At 46.6% G+C, this 13,359-nt stretch overlaps 1 protein-coding gene across 1 annotated transcript in view; it reads right to left on the bottom strand.

Annotated features, from left to right (window-relative positions):
- Positions 1-8,981: 8,981 nt before the first annotated feature.
- Positions 8,982-13,359, bottom strand: part of sema4ga (sema domain, immunoglobulin domain (Ig), transmembrane domain (TM) and short cytoplasmic domain, (semaphorin) 4Ga) — an 89,489-nt gene continuing 85,111 nt past the window's right edge. The window contains exon 15 of the mRNA XM_063190928.1: positions 8,982-10,348. Coding sequence (XP_063046998.1) covers positions 9,255-10,348 — 1,094 coding nt within the window. The 3' untranslated portion in view covers positions 8,982-9,254. The remainder of the gene's footprint in view (positions 10,349-13,359) is intronic.

The raw sequence follows: 13,359 nt of genomic DNA, 5'->3' as shown, positions 1-13,359 counted from the left end.
CCGATCCTTCCCATCTTCTGATCATTTTTACCCGCAGACGCCCATCCTAAGCAGCCCAATTGGGCGGGAAACCGCCCAATCTGACAACACTGTATGAAGCTCGTCAGTCGAGGAGCGTAATAGAGGTGAGTCGTTCACGAACGAGCCGGTTCTTTTGAACGGCTCCCTGAAGTGAACGATGGGAACCGGATCACAGCTGGGGGAGCCACTCGACTGTTATTTTGTTCATTTTTCATTCATTTTAAGCACGTGACCTCGACCAGAGTAATCCAATTTGGGGAAAAAACACAATTGTTGGCCTTAAAGAGTGGCAAAACGGTCTTTAGAAGCAGGAGAATAATCAGTTGTTGTTTGAACAAAATCACCTTGAGGTGGAGTCAAAATATTACACTCTAAACACTGAATAAATAATTAAAAAAGAGCCAAAAGAGCCAGTTTTTTGAACGGCTCTTTGAAAGGAACGAGCCACTAAGATCCGGATCCCGTCAAAGAGCCATAAATCCCATCTCTAGAGCGTAATGTCATTCATGCTCCATGAAGAAGTGTAGTAGACTACAACTAAAGTCTCTGGATAACATGAACTGGGTGAATGAACATCTTCACAGCAGACCTCTGTGTAGTTAGAGCACTGAAAAAAATATAATCTTAGCAAGATAATTTTTCTAGTTTCAATATTTGCTTATAACAAGTAAACATCTGATCAAGAAAAATGACTTCGTCCATCGACAAATGTCTTAAAATTAGTGTAAATAGTCTAAAATATCAAGTTCAACAATACAGTGATTAGGTGATTTATACTTAAATTAAGACTTGAAACTAGAACATAAGCTTAGTAAGATTTCATTTTTTGCAGTGTGGCTTCGTAGACTAAAGCAACAATGATGGTGGCATCTCTCCCTTTGAAATACTGTTCATACTGAGTACTGAGACAAATCTTCTCTTCAGTCAAACTGGCCGTAGACCCACCACCCGAGCTGGAACAGCAGTTACCACAAGCTCGATGGAGGAGGAGGACCAACTGAAAAACACTGGAGAAGGTTGCTCGCCTTGTCCGTCCTCCTCTGGTAACTGATAGTGTTCTCCACCAGTGTCTGTTAAGGGTGAGAATTGTGCACGTGTAACGAAGGCCAACTAGCAGAGTGTGGCGTGGAACGTTAGTGAACATCCCTCCCGAAGCCTCATACAGTATCGTAGCATTGGGCTATCGCACTGGTCCTTTAGTCCAGCGGTATCGTGCTGTGACTCCCATTTCCAAACCGATGCGTTGACTAGGAGGTGGCGAGTTCACTGCCCCGAGGGGGGTGGACTGTGGAACACCCCGGTTACACAGATCCCAGGAAACAGCGCAGGAACAAAGGCTGACTGAAGGTTTGGACTGAGTGAGGAGTCCGCAGACTTAAAATCCTTTTTCTTTTGTAGAGAATCTGATGAACACAATGGTCGAAACAAATTCTTGGAATGAAAAATCTAAGAAAACAGGACTTTAAGTGTTTGGAGTGAGCCTCACTCCAAACCTCCACCAGTGTCTGCCTCCAGCTGAAAGACACCAGAGATGGTTGGCCTGTCTCCTCTTCTCTGCTGAACATGTGGTCACTCTGCTCCATCCTCTCTCTCCTCTGTTGAATATGTGGTCTGTGCCATCTTCTCTTCTCCTCTGTTGAACATGTAGTCTGCTCCATCCTCTCCTCTCCTCTGTTGAGCATGTGGTGTCTCTGCTCCGTTGTCTCCCTACGTGGCCAGTGACTTGAGAGGCACCTGCCTGTGACAGAAAACAGACACAGCTCTGTTATATGGTGCAGTACACTCTCAGACAAACACATGGACAGCAACTGAACATTCACACACACAGACACAGACGCCAACACACACGCATAGAGAGACACACGCACACACACTTACACACACTCACTCTCTCACACACACACTCACTCTCTCTCACACACACACGCGCGCGCACACACACACACACACACAGACACCAACACACACACACAGACACCAACACACACACACACACACACACAGACACACCGACACACACACACACTGACACACACAGACACACCGACAGACACACACACACACGGTTAAAAGTAGAGGTGTGACATTTGGGGTGGCGGGAAAGCAGGGGTGTGGACACCATAGTTACAGTATGTGTTAATGAATACGTATAAACATTGTCAACACAGCCCGACGGCACGCTCCACACACGCCGTGTCGGTGTACAGTAACGAGTGTCCATGAGCCCATAACTAGGCAGCCTTGCATACTTTCAATGCCAGAAACTCTTAACACTGTGCAGAGTCAAGCCTGGACTGTGCAATCTGGCACACCAATGCAATCAATTTCCCAGTAGGCCGACAGTCCTCTTCCTTACTTTCTTACTTTACTTTACTTTTATTTTTCAAGACATTGCACATTACTGAACATATACAGTACTGGTATATGTACGTATATATGTGAATGTGCCAGATTATAGCACAAAGGCTATTTTCCATCTGGTGTCCAAAATAGTCCTTGATGGCCAAATCGGTCAGGTGTTTTGTATTGTTTTAGTAACCTGCTAACCGTATTGAGGGGGGCTCAAAAACGCCCGGGCCGTTTCTCAATCCCTGTCTTGCCCTATGCAGGGCATTTGCCCGGTGGACTGTTGATGATTTTGGCCCGGCCCTCCCCTCACTGTAGTGGTATTAGTCGTCATGCTGCTACAGATGACCTCTCCAAGTCAGATGCAAATATTAATTGTGGGTGTTGCGGTCAAAACAGCTCATATTAGCTCATATGGTTAAAAATGTTGTCCCAGGCTTCACAGCCTGGCGGACTGGTCTTAACCCTTTATAGGGCAAGTGACTATATTTGATCACATCCGATTACTTGCACACTTATCAAAATGCCCCTGCAATCCCTCTCTACAAGGGTGTACACCAAAGTGGGGTATACCAAATTAATCAGGAGAAATCAGACTTTCAGTCAGATAGTGTCATCTTGACATTTCACCAATCAGCAGTGGCCTGGAGCCTGTCAAACTTTTTTTTTTTCACTCGGGAGCTGGCTGAAATTTGTGTGCACTATAAAGCATTGGCTGAAAATGCCGGCCCTAATCATTTGTCCCAGTTCAGCCCTGTGCCTACTCCTACTCACACAGCAAAAATGCAACAAGAGCGCTCTGCGCCCAGTGTTGCCAGATTGGGCGCTTACCCACCCAATTGGGCTACTTGGGATGGTCGCCTGCGGGTAAAAACGGGAAATATTGGCAATTTGGCATTTTTTCTGCTGTTTTGGGCCCATAGAAGTCAATGCAATTTGTTGAAATTGGGCAGAATTAAGCGCAATTTGTCGGTTTTTGAGAACCTTTTGGGCAGAATTTGATCAGACACATCTGGCAACACTGTCTGCGGCACTAACAACAAGAGAGTAATGGTCCAATGACGCAGTTGGCTGCTTTTAAGCTGCAATATACTGTATACAGATCAGCATCAGCGCAGGTGAATAAACAAGCAAAGTAAATTAATCCAGATGGGTTTTAGTTGTGGGCTACAGTTTATTTGGCCTGCTGACGGAAGAGTGTCTTAAACGTTACATTATCTGGCCCTACCGTGGCTCTAACGGCACTGGGGGCTGCTACGCCGGCGACCTGGCATCAACTCCTGTCCGGGTCCTATGCCGAAACTTCTCCATCTCTCTCTCCCCACTCGTTTCCTGTCCAATCTCTCACTGTCCTATCATAAATACGGTAAACTAATAAAATACGTTTTTTTTAATTAAATTATCTGGCTACTGCACCACAGCACAGTGCATGAGGGGGGCAGCCTTGGCCTAATGGTTAGGAAGGTGGTGTGAAAATCAGAGGATTGCAGGTTCAAATCCCACCCTTACCTCTCCCTACACCACCACCTTGAGCAAGGCACCTAACCCTATAATGCTCCAGGGACAGGAACCAATACCCAGTAAATAAGTGTCAGTCACTTTGGATAAACGCATCAGATAAGTGTAATTTAATGCAGCATACTTACTTTTACTGTCGCTGTTACCGTAAACCTATTATATACAGTGTATCAAAGTGCATAATGATATAAACATTATGTATTAAAACTGTACAATAGAGTTATGTATTATGGATTGCTGTATATAATGGTAAAAATAAAAAAATATATTATATACTATGGCTTAAAGGGACACTGTGTGAGATTTTTAGTTCATGCTGCTCATTCACTAATGTTACCTTTTACATGAATGCTTACCAGCACCATCAAATTCTAAGTATTCACTATGACTGGAAAAATGGCACTATTCATACATGAAGAGGGGGGTCTTCTCCATGGTCTGCCATTTTGAATTTCCAGAAATAGCCCTTTTTAGCTGCAAAACGTACCGTACTTGGATCATACTAGTAAATATTAATTCATTACTTGGTAAACGTTCATGTAAAGATCAAATTTGACAATTAGGCAGCCCAGTTTCAATGAGCAGCATAGTTGCAGTACCTTTTTTGACCATTTCCTGCACAGTGTCCCTTTAACAATACAAGCAACCCACACTGAATTTCACAGCGGCCCTTTCACAATCCACCATCATGTGTGTGTGTGTGTGTGTGTGTGTGGCGAGCAGGCGGCTTAATTTCTTTCCCCCGTCCCCTCATGAGGGGAGAGCTATAACTGTACCGGACGTGTCACGGCTCGTTTGATTGAGTCACTCGTCTAACAGGTTTTCACACATCCCCCTCGATCTCGACCGAGTCTCACCGGAGGAAAGAGAGGAAAGAGCAGCTCAGTGGGGTTCAGCATGCAGGCAGGGGAGCAGGCAGGTGTGTAAGATGACATACTGTACGTATCAACTGAACTCTATATGACAGTGTTAATTCAACATGGAGAGAGTCAAATTGAACACCCTCAGTGTTGATCCTATTATTTAAGATGTCATTAAGTTGTGACCAAATATTTTTATGTTTAACAAAGAAAACCATGCACATCCATGAAACGGGAGTTTGGTGTCGAGGACCTCATTTTCAGTTTTCATCCAATATTTTTTACGTGCCATCAGTATCATCGAATGATTATCAAAAATACTGTATATCCAAGCATTGATAATATGCATCAGTATTTGCATTCTATGCCTACATACAACAGGTCTATCAACTACTAAGTGTTTATACTGTGAAATGTGTACTGGGTTGAGCAGGCAGACTGGCAGGAAGGCAGGCGGGTAGGATGAAATATCACCTCAAGTCTACACAGTATAATTGACAGTGTAAATTCAACACATACTGAGTCATAATTAACACCCATAGTGTTGATTCTACTCTGTAAGTGCTAATACTGTATACTGAATGTACAGTGTACTGGGCTCAACAGGCAGGCGGGCAGGCTGGTTGGATAAAATATCAGCTGAATGGGGACTATCAGAAAAAGCAATCTGACTGCTGCTGCTGCTGCTTTTGTATGCTAGTACCAGGAAATCTGTGGCTTTTGTGCGATGCTGGGAAGACCTTGTGTTGAGAAGAGAATGTGTCTGAGGCTATGAGAGGAGGAATGAGTGTGTGTGTGGGTGGGTGAATGAAAAGACATTGAGAGTCAAAGCGAAGGAGATGTAGAAAGAGAAATGCAATATGTAACTCTAAAGTGGGCACGCGCAGAAAGCAGAGGAAAGGAAATTGATTTGATAGAGAAGAGGCCACTCGAGAGAATAATAAATGAACAGAAAAATGAAGACAAAGATAGAATGAATAATAGTGAGAAGACAGGGGAATGAATCAGCACAGGGGGGATAAAAAGGAGCTGATAACAAAAAAAATAATCAAATGTCGATTCAAAGCAAACGTGCAAAGCTCTTTGCATGGAGGGGCGGCATGAAAACTGAAAAATAAAGTCTGTGACACCAAGCTCCCATTTCTCTCGAGAAACAGGAGCATGGGGGGGGGCACAGACTTTATTTTCAGCTTTCATGTGACTTTGCTAGTCCTCCTGCACCCAATCCTTTTGAGGCGGATGTGCGTGTTCTCCTTTGTTAAACCTGGAGGGGTAACATGGCCAGATATATCATGTTCTTGTAATCCCTTCCCCTGCAGTGTTGCCAGATTGGGCAGTTTCCCGCCCAATTGGGCTGCTGACGATGGCCTTGTGCGGGGTAAAAATGGATTTTGAAGAAAAACCTGCCTAATTTTTGGCCATAGAAATCAATAGAATTGGGCAGGATTTAGTGCTTCCAGGCAGGTTTTGAACATATTTTTGGGCTGGTAATCATCAGTCCCATCTGGCAACCCTGTTCCCCGGCTCTGCCCTTCCCTTCCCAAGTAACAGCATGCCAAAGCCTCCATGTCTCCATACATGCTGAGTACAACAGGTAAGCCCACTGACCGGAAAGAGGAGAGAGAGAGAGAGAGAGAGAGAGGGAGAGAGAGAGAGAGAGAGAGAGAGAGAGAGAGAGAGAGAGAGAGAGAGAGAGAGAGACAGCAATAGGGAGATAGAGGCCCGTTCAACTTACTCTCTATTTCAGATGGAGAGACAGGGACAGGAAGAGAGGAAGAGAGAGAGAGAGAGAGAGAGAGAGAGAGAGAGAGAGAGAGAGAGAGAGAGAGAGAGAGAGAGAAAGAGAGAGAAAGGACAAGAGGGATCCGTATGACAATAATTAGGAATGACAATACATGTAATTAGGAAAGAAAGAAAGAAAGAAAGAAAGAAAGAAAGAAAGAAAGAAAGAAAGAAAGAAAGAAAGAAAGAAAGAAAGAAAGAAAGAAAGAAAGAAATATGAAGCAAGGTAGAGCAAGAAAGACAAGCAGGCTGTTATCTGGCTGGATGCCAAAATAGCACAAGTACCACAGCACCCCTCCTGACCCCCTCCGCTCCGCTCAGCCACTGTTGTCAAATTACCCCCAAACAAGACCCACCCCCCACCTCGCACCCCCTCTCGCCCCCCTCTCGCCCTGGCACAGGCACTGAGCCGTGATGCAGGACATGCGTGACAAGAGCTACCACTCTCCAGCACGAGAGGATAAGGGCCACGAGCCAGCGAAGACACTCTCAGGGTGAGAGGAGAGAAGAGGAGAGAGGGGAGAGGGGAGAGGGTGAGAGGAGAGAGAAGAGGAGAGAGTAGAGAGAGGGGAGCGGAGAGGAGAGAGGAGAGAGATGGTAGAGGAGAGAGGAGAGAGAGGAGCGGAGAGGGGGTGAGGAGGGAAGAGGAGGGGAGAGGAGAAGAGAGGAGAAGAGAGGAGTGGAGAAGAGAAGAGAGAGGAGAGAGGATAGAGGAGAGAAAGAGAGAGAGTGTGCAAGAGTGAGTTGACTGGAGTGGAGGAAACCGGCAGGTCAACATGTGCTTACCTCTGCTGCTCGGAGTTGTTATGGAAACCAAGCCTTCACTGATCCATCACCCAGCCCAACCCACCAACCCCACCAGGGTAGGGAAGGAGGGAGGAGTGGAGAAAGGGAGGTGGGGATGCGTGGAGGTGCGTTGGGAGGGACTGATCTCATGAAAGTGTAGAGAAGAGGAGGAGGGATGTTTTCTTTTCTCGTCTTCTCTCTTCTCTTCTCTTCCCCCGTCAGAGGACAAGGACGAGGCTCTAGTCTACGTAGGAGGTCATCTAGGTGGTCTGAAGATGCCGGTGACTGATTACGCAACATGTTGGCCTCCCACACGGTCAACATGTTGTGCCTGTGAGTTGGCGGCTTGTTTTGCACTGTCAAGCCTGAATGCCTCGATCCCGGTGGCTTTGCTGTTATGAAAGAGTGACTGAGTTGATGTTGATGGAAAGTGATGGCAGCTGCATTGCGAAGCTCCATTCAGACCATGTGTTAATCCATTAAGCGCAATGGTTCTGATCAGTACCATTTGTCCAGTAATACTCCTACCAAGGGAAGCCGACAGAAGGGGGCACAAAGAGGTCGGTTGTCCAGGGCACAGGGAGAGGGGTTGGGGCCCCAGAATTGTGTCCTCACCACATTATATGTGTTGCTTGGGGCGGGGGGTGTTATTTCACTGTGAAGTCACTGTGTGACTTCTATCCTGGACCTAGTCCTGGCCAAAGCTGTCAGTGGCCCTGCTCCTATTTCCCTCCACAGCAATGGCTGTCGAGACAAAAAGAGTCACTTCGATCCACAATGACGTGCCCCTTTTTTCTCATTCTGAAAAGAGACGGTTAAGAACGCCAAGGCCAGACACTCGTAAAGTGCATCTGAGTGATTAATACTGTAGGAATCCAAGTCTCTCCCTTTCGCTCAGACCGCAAGGACAAGGACACAAGACTGTATTACAAAAAAGCTCAGATTTTTCTAAATAGTCTTTTTTGAAAAAGTTTAGGTAGATATTACACTGTTAGTTGTCAGTTGAGCTCGTCTTCTTTCCCATCAGTATAGGTTTTGAGTCATCATAAATTACACAAGCGCCAAAAAAAAGCAAAATTTCATAACATGTCTTACAAAAAAACCCCACCAGAGACAGCATATTGCAGTCTGCTTGTTTGGACACAAAGCACGTCTTGCCTGTCTTTTGGCATTGGCCAGCTGCCTACATTTCGAGGGCGAATGATTGAAGCGCATACAAGGCAGTGTCTATCAAGCCAAGGCTTTTCCTTTCATCCTCCAGCCTCGGCTTTAAGGTCCGCAGGCCGCTCCAACACTAAACCCCCCCTCAGGGCACTGGAGTCCAGCACTGTCCGCATCCGTGGCTTTCGAGGGGGGCTGCTAGCGCTACTTCTGAGGATAGCGCCTTTGTCATCCGTGGCTTTCGAGGGGGCTGCTACTTCTGAGGATAGCGCCTTTGTACTCTTAAGTCCACACGCAGCAGTAGCCTCAGGTGAACCGACTGACACCACCACCCCCCTCTCTCTCCATCTCATGTGTCCTCATGGACTCACGAACGATGACACTGTAGCTTGGCTACCGCTAACGTTGACAGCTGAGGTAGATACTGCAGAAGGTAGTCCTCCTTCATACCGTAAGTCTTTCTATGCGTCTTGTTTCGCATTAGAGTTCACATTTTTTGTGTGTGTGCTAAATGCTGTTAATTTATGTCAGTCAGTCTTTTTTTGTAGTTTGATACACTGAGCACGAGTAGGGTTTGAGTGTCATCAGTATACTTAGCCAGTGTTAGTTAGCCTTCTAGTTGCGGAGTACAGGAGAGGGGGGGGTTGACACTGTCACAACATTCTCCCACCTCATTCTCAACTCCTTTCACACAAAAAGGGGGGTAACCGCAGTTGAGACCTCCCACCACAGAGAGGCGCTATAGTGGGGGAAAAAAAGGCTGAGGATGTTAGGGAGGTGTTAAACTGAGCTCTCATCTGGCTTGGACACCAGCTGTGTGTGTTTCCTCTTTTCCAGGATGTGGTTGAGCTCGTCTGTGAAGGAATAGTACAACGGCGACGTGTCCGAATCGCTCTGTTGTAGCAACACGTAGCTGTTGCCGTTCATCCTCCGTAAGACGCTAGGCAGTGTCGCCGCTAACCCGTTAGGAAACTCCCCGTTCGGCAGCGGGGGAGGAGGCAGGGGCGGGGCTGGCGGTAGCAGGCCATTGTGGTGGTGGTGGTGGTCCTTATTGGGCGAAAGCTGCCCCTCCCCGGGAACGATCTGCAGATAGCCGTCTGTGTCTGCGTGTATGTCGGCGCCCCCTCCTGACCGGCACGTGCCGTTGCAGTGCGAGGAGACGGTGCGTAGCTCCAGAGGGGTGGAGTGACAGGAGGAGTGGTGGGACGTCGAGTGGTGGTGGTGGGTGCCGCAACGGTAGCGCTGCGCGCGGGACAGAGAGTACTTCCCCCGCCTGGTGCTGACGCAGAAGCCCACGTACAGGAGCACCACCGTCAGCACCAGGCACAGGCCCCCCAGTATGGTCACCAGGGACAGGTACATGGCCTCCATGTTCTTCACCGACAGGAAGTCACTGCGGGGAGAGTCCGGCGGGTGCGTGGTGGTGGTGGTGGTGGTAATGGTAGTGATGGTGGTGGTGGGTGGAGGCTTGGTGGTGGAGGTTTGCCTGGGGGGATGGGAGGTAAATATGCGGGGAGGGTCGGTGGCGATGTCAGCGATGACATCCAGGTCCTCATCATCTGGCAGCTGTGTGGGCTCCGGAGGCGGCGGCTGAACGGGCGGCGGGACGAGTTCGGCGCGCACAACAATGTCGTACACCGCCATGAGGACGCTGACGCCGTTTTCCAGGGCGAAGCAGCGGTAGCGGCCGCTCTGCTCCGTCCGCACGGCGATCAGCAGCAGCCCGTCGGTGCCCACGCGGAACCCCGTGTCCAGCCCGTAACCCTGGAGACGCTGGTCGTCAAGGGTCCACTCGGGAGACGCCACGTTGGAGCTCAGCTCGCACTGCAGCAGCACGTCGTCCCCCTGCGTCACCGAGCGACTGCGGTGCAGCACTACAGGAAGGAGAGGAGAGAAACAGGAAGTGAGTTGACCTAAGAAGTACCGGTAGTTACTTCAACTATTAGGGAGTAGGACCAACAATCAAACAACAGATAAATAGGTAGACAGACAGACAGACAGACAGACAGACAGAGACAGACAGACAGACAGACAGACAGACAGACAGACAGACAGATAGATAGATAGATAGATAGATAGATAGATAGATAGATAGATAGATAGATAGATACATAGATAGATAGATAGATAGATAGATAGATAAGGACATCAACACTATTGAATATCAGATACATACACACTCAGACACTGCGGTGGAGCACTACGGGAAGGAAAGCAGAGAAACAGGAAGTGATTTGGCCTACGACCTACAAAGTAGATTTGGCAGAGTTGCTTCAATTATTAGGGAGTAGGACCATCAAGTGTTTAATTATTATTTTTAATCTTGATTAATCTCGGAAATTCCATAGTTAATCACGATTAATCGTGACTTTTATTCCATGTTTAATTATTTAAATATACAACGGATGATGGGAAGGAGATAGATATAGAAATAGACATAGATAGATAGATGGATGGATGGATGGATGGATGGATGAATGAATGGATAGATAGATAGATGGATAGATGGATGGATGGATGGATAGATAGATAGAGAGATGAGCACCACTGAATATCAGCACCATTGATAGATTCTTTTTTTAATCTCGGAAATTCCTTTCCTGGTGAACCAGTAGCCTGTAAGTAACAGGCTACTGGTACACTGCCCTTTCACGCCTCTCCGCAGGCGGGGTTTAGTCAAAAGATGCTTGCACGCGGTTGGAGCAACCTCATATGAATGACATGACACTTCGACCACTCACGTTGAAGCTTTGTGACGTAGGACGTGTCGTCACGTAAGCGCTGCCAGGTCGGGAACCAAAACAGAACAACATCCTTTAGAAAATCAACTTGAGGTATTTTGGATAACACCGCTGAAATTACTGCTTCCATCCCGACGCATGATAACTCCTTGCACGCCGCCATTACTGTTGTGATTCAGGGAGGGGGCGGGCACAGCCGAACTACCCTGGGGGAGGGAGTTGCGTTCGATAAACGTCATACCCACTGAAATCCCTCCCTACGATCCTGATTCGTCGTGCTGCCCCGTTTATTTCGTAAACGGAGGAGGAGAGCGAATCACAGGTGTACCAGAAGGTTTGTGTAGCCCAGCCCCCTGGGCGTCAACACATAGCTTCTGGTTCACCAGGAAATGAAAATCCATGGTTAAACACAATTAATCACAACTTTAATTCCATGTTTAATTATTTGGCATATCATGACGGTTTAACCCATATGCACCGGATGATGGGAAGGAGCTTTTGTCATCGCTTGACCGCGGTCACAGGACTGTTTATGTAAACAACAGCACACCATTGACTGACAAAATGAGAAAACCACAAGTGAGGGAGGGTTTCCATCAGTCTGCTTTCATTTTGTATTTCACATGAAAAGGCAGACTGTTCATTTCCTAATCATAACATTGTGCAATCTCATCCTCCTGCTGTAATATAATGTCAGCTGTCTGTGAAATCTTTCTTGTGCTACTAATATTTCAGTGTGGTCTGATTTGAGGCTGTCTGAAAATGTAGCCCCTTCACCCATTGTGTCCTGAAGACACATATACGCTGCTTTCAGGACTTTGAGATTTGAGCCGTTTTATTAAATATGTGGATATGTTAGAGCTGAATGAACACATTAAAATGCAATCTTGGCTTTTAAATGTTTGTATGTGCTTTGGAGGCTGAGATATTTAGGATTTAATAGGAAGAGGGCACCCTTTCCCAAAAAGGGCTTAGGACAAAATGGGCTAATGCACGCCGTACCATCTGAGGCACACTGTAATAGTCATTTAAATGTTAATTACCACAGTATTACTATACTAATTACCATAGTACTACACTACTATGACATAACACAGGGCCTTTAGTAATGCACTACGACTCGGTCATTGCCATTCTGGTAACAACAAATTTATAACGCCCTGTTTTAATGGGGTTTTTTAAGGGTTTTCAGAGATGGCTGTAAGTGCAATACTGATGTAATAACAGATTAAAAAATGTCACTCAGAGTGTGTGTAGGATTGTGTATGCTTTATGTTGCACCTACTCACTGTCTTCTTCATTTGCATATTGTTCTTGCACAGAAAGAACAACTGTGGCATTAGACTATCACACTGTATTATAAGGATTCTCACAAGCCCCAGATGCAGCTCTGTCAGATATCAATCATATATGTGGAAGCATTGGTATGGCTTTGTTTTATGACCGTCAAGACTGATACTATGTGTGTACATGCCTATGCATCAGTGCTTGTTTTTTTTCTCCTTCTCTTCTTCTTTACCATTTTCATGTATATGTTGTATGTAATCGTATTGGGCCTAGAGCCTGTAATAAAGTTTATATATACTATATCAGATTCAGTACACAGGAAAAAAGCTTGCACAACCCAGGGCGATGAATTCAGCACATACAGCTCCTAGACCTCAGACTACAGTACTGCCTTACAAAAGCTAAGTGCAGTAACTACAGTAGACCACCATTGAAACTGAGGACAAATGCCTTCACAGCATTGGTATTAGGTTGGCTATTGTAGTTACTAGAAATTTGACGTAGCAATATCTCTAAAAGGAACAAATCTGGACCATCAAGCTTTGTCACCAGGTAAAGGAGGTGTGATGAGTCCATTTTCTCTCTAAACTCACTCTAAACTGTTATGAGTGGAGTGAGAGGGAAAGAGAGAGGTAAGAGGGGTGAGACACAGGGGTGAGAGAGGGAGAGAAAGAGGGAGAAGAGAGGGGTGAGAGAGGGAGAGAAAGAGGACAAGAGAGGGGAGTGAGAGGGAGAGAAAGGACAAGAGAGGGGAGAGAGAGGGAGAGAAAGAGGGACAAGAGAGGGGTGAGAGAGGGAGAGGAAGAGGGACAAGAGAGGGGAGAGAGAGGGAGAGAAAGAGGGACAAGAGAGGGGAG

The sequence above is a fragment of the Engraulis encrasicolus genome, chromosome 24 (genome assembly GCF_034702125.1).
Source record: "Engraulis encrasicolus isolate BLACKSEA-1 chromosome 24, IST_EnEncr_1.0, whole genome shotgun sequence".
In the NCBI taxonomy this organism is placed as follows: Eukaryota; Metazoa; Chordata; class Actinopteri; order Clupeiformes; family Engraulidae; genus Engraulis; species Engraulis encrasicolus.
Note: the sequence above shows the minus strand (reverse complement) of the source record. Positions and strands in the feature narration are given on the sequence as shown.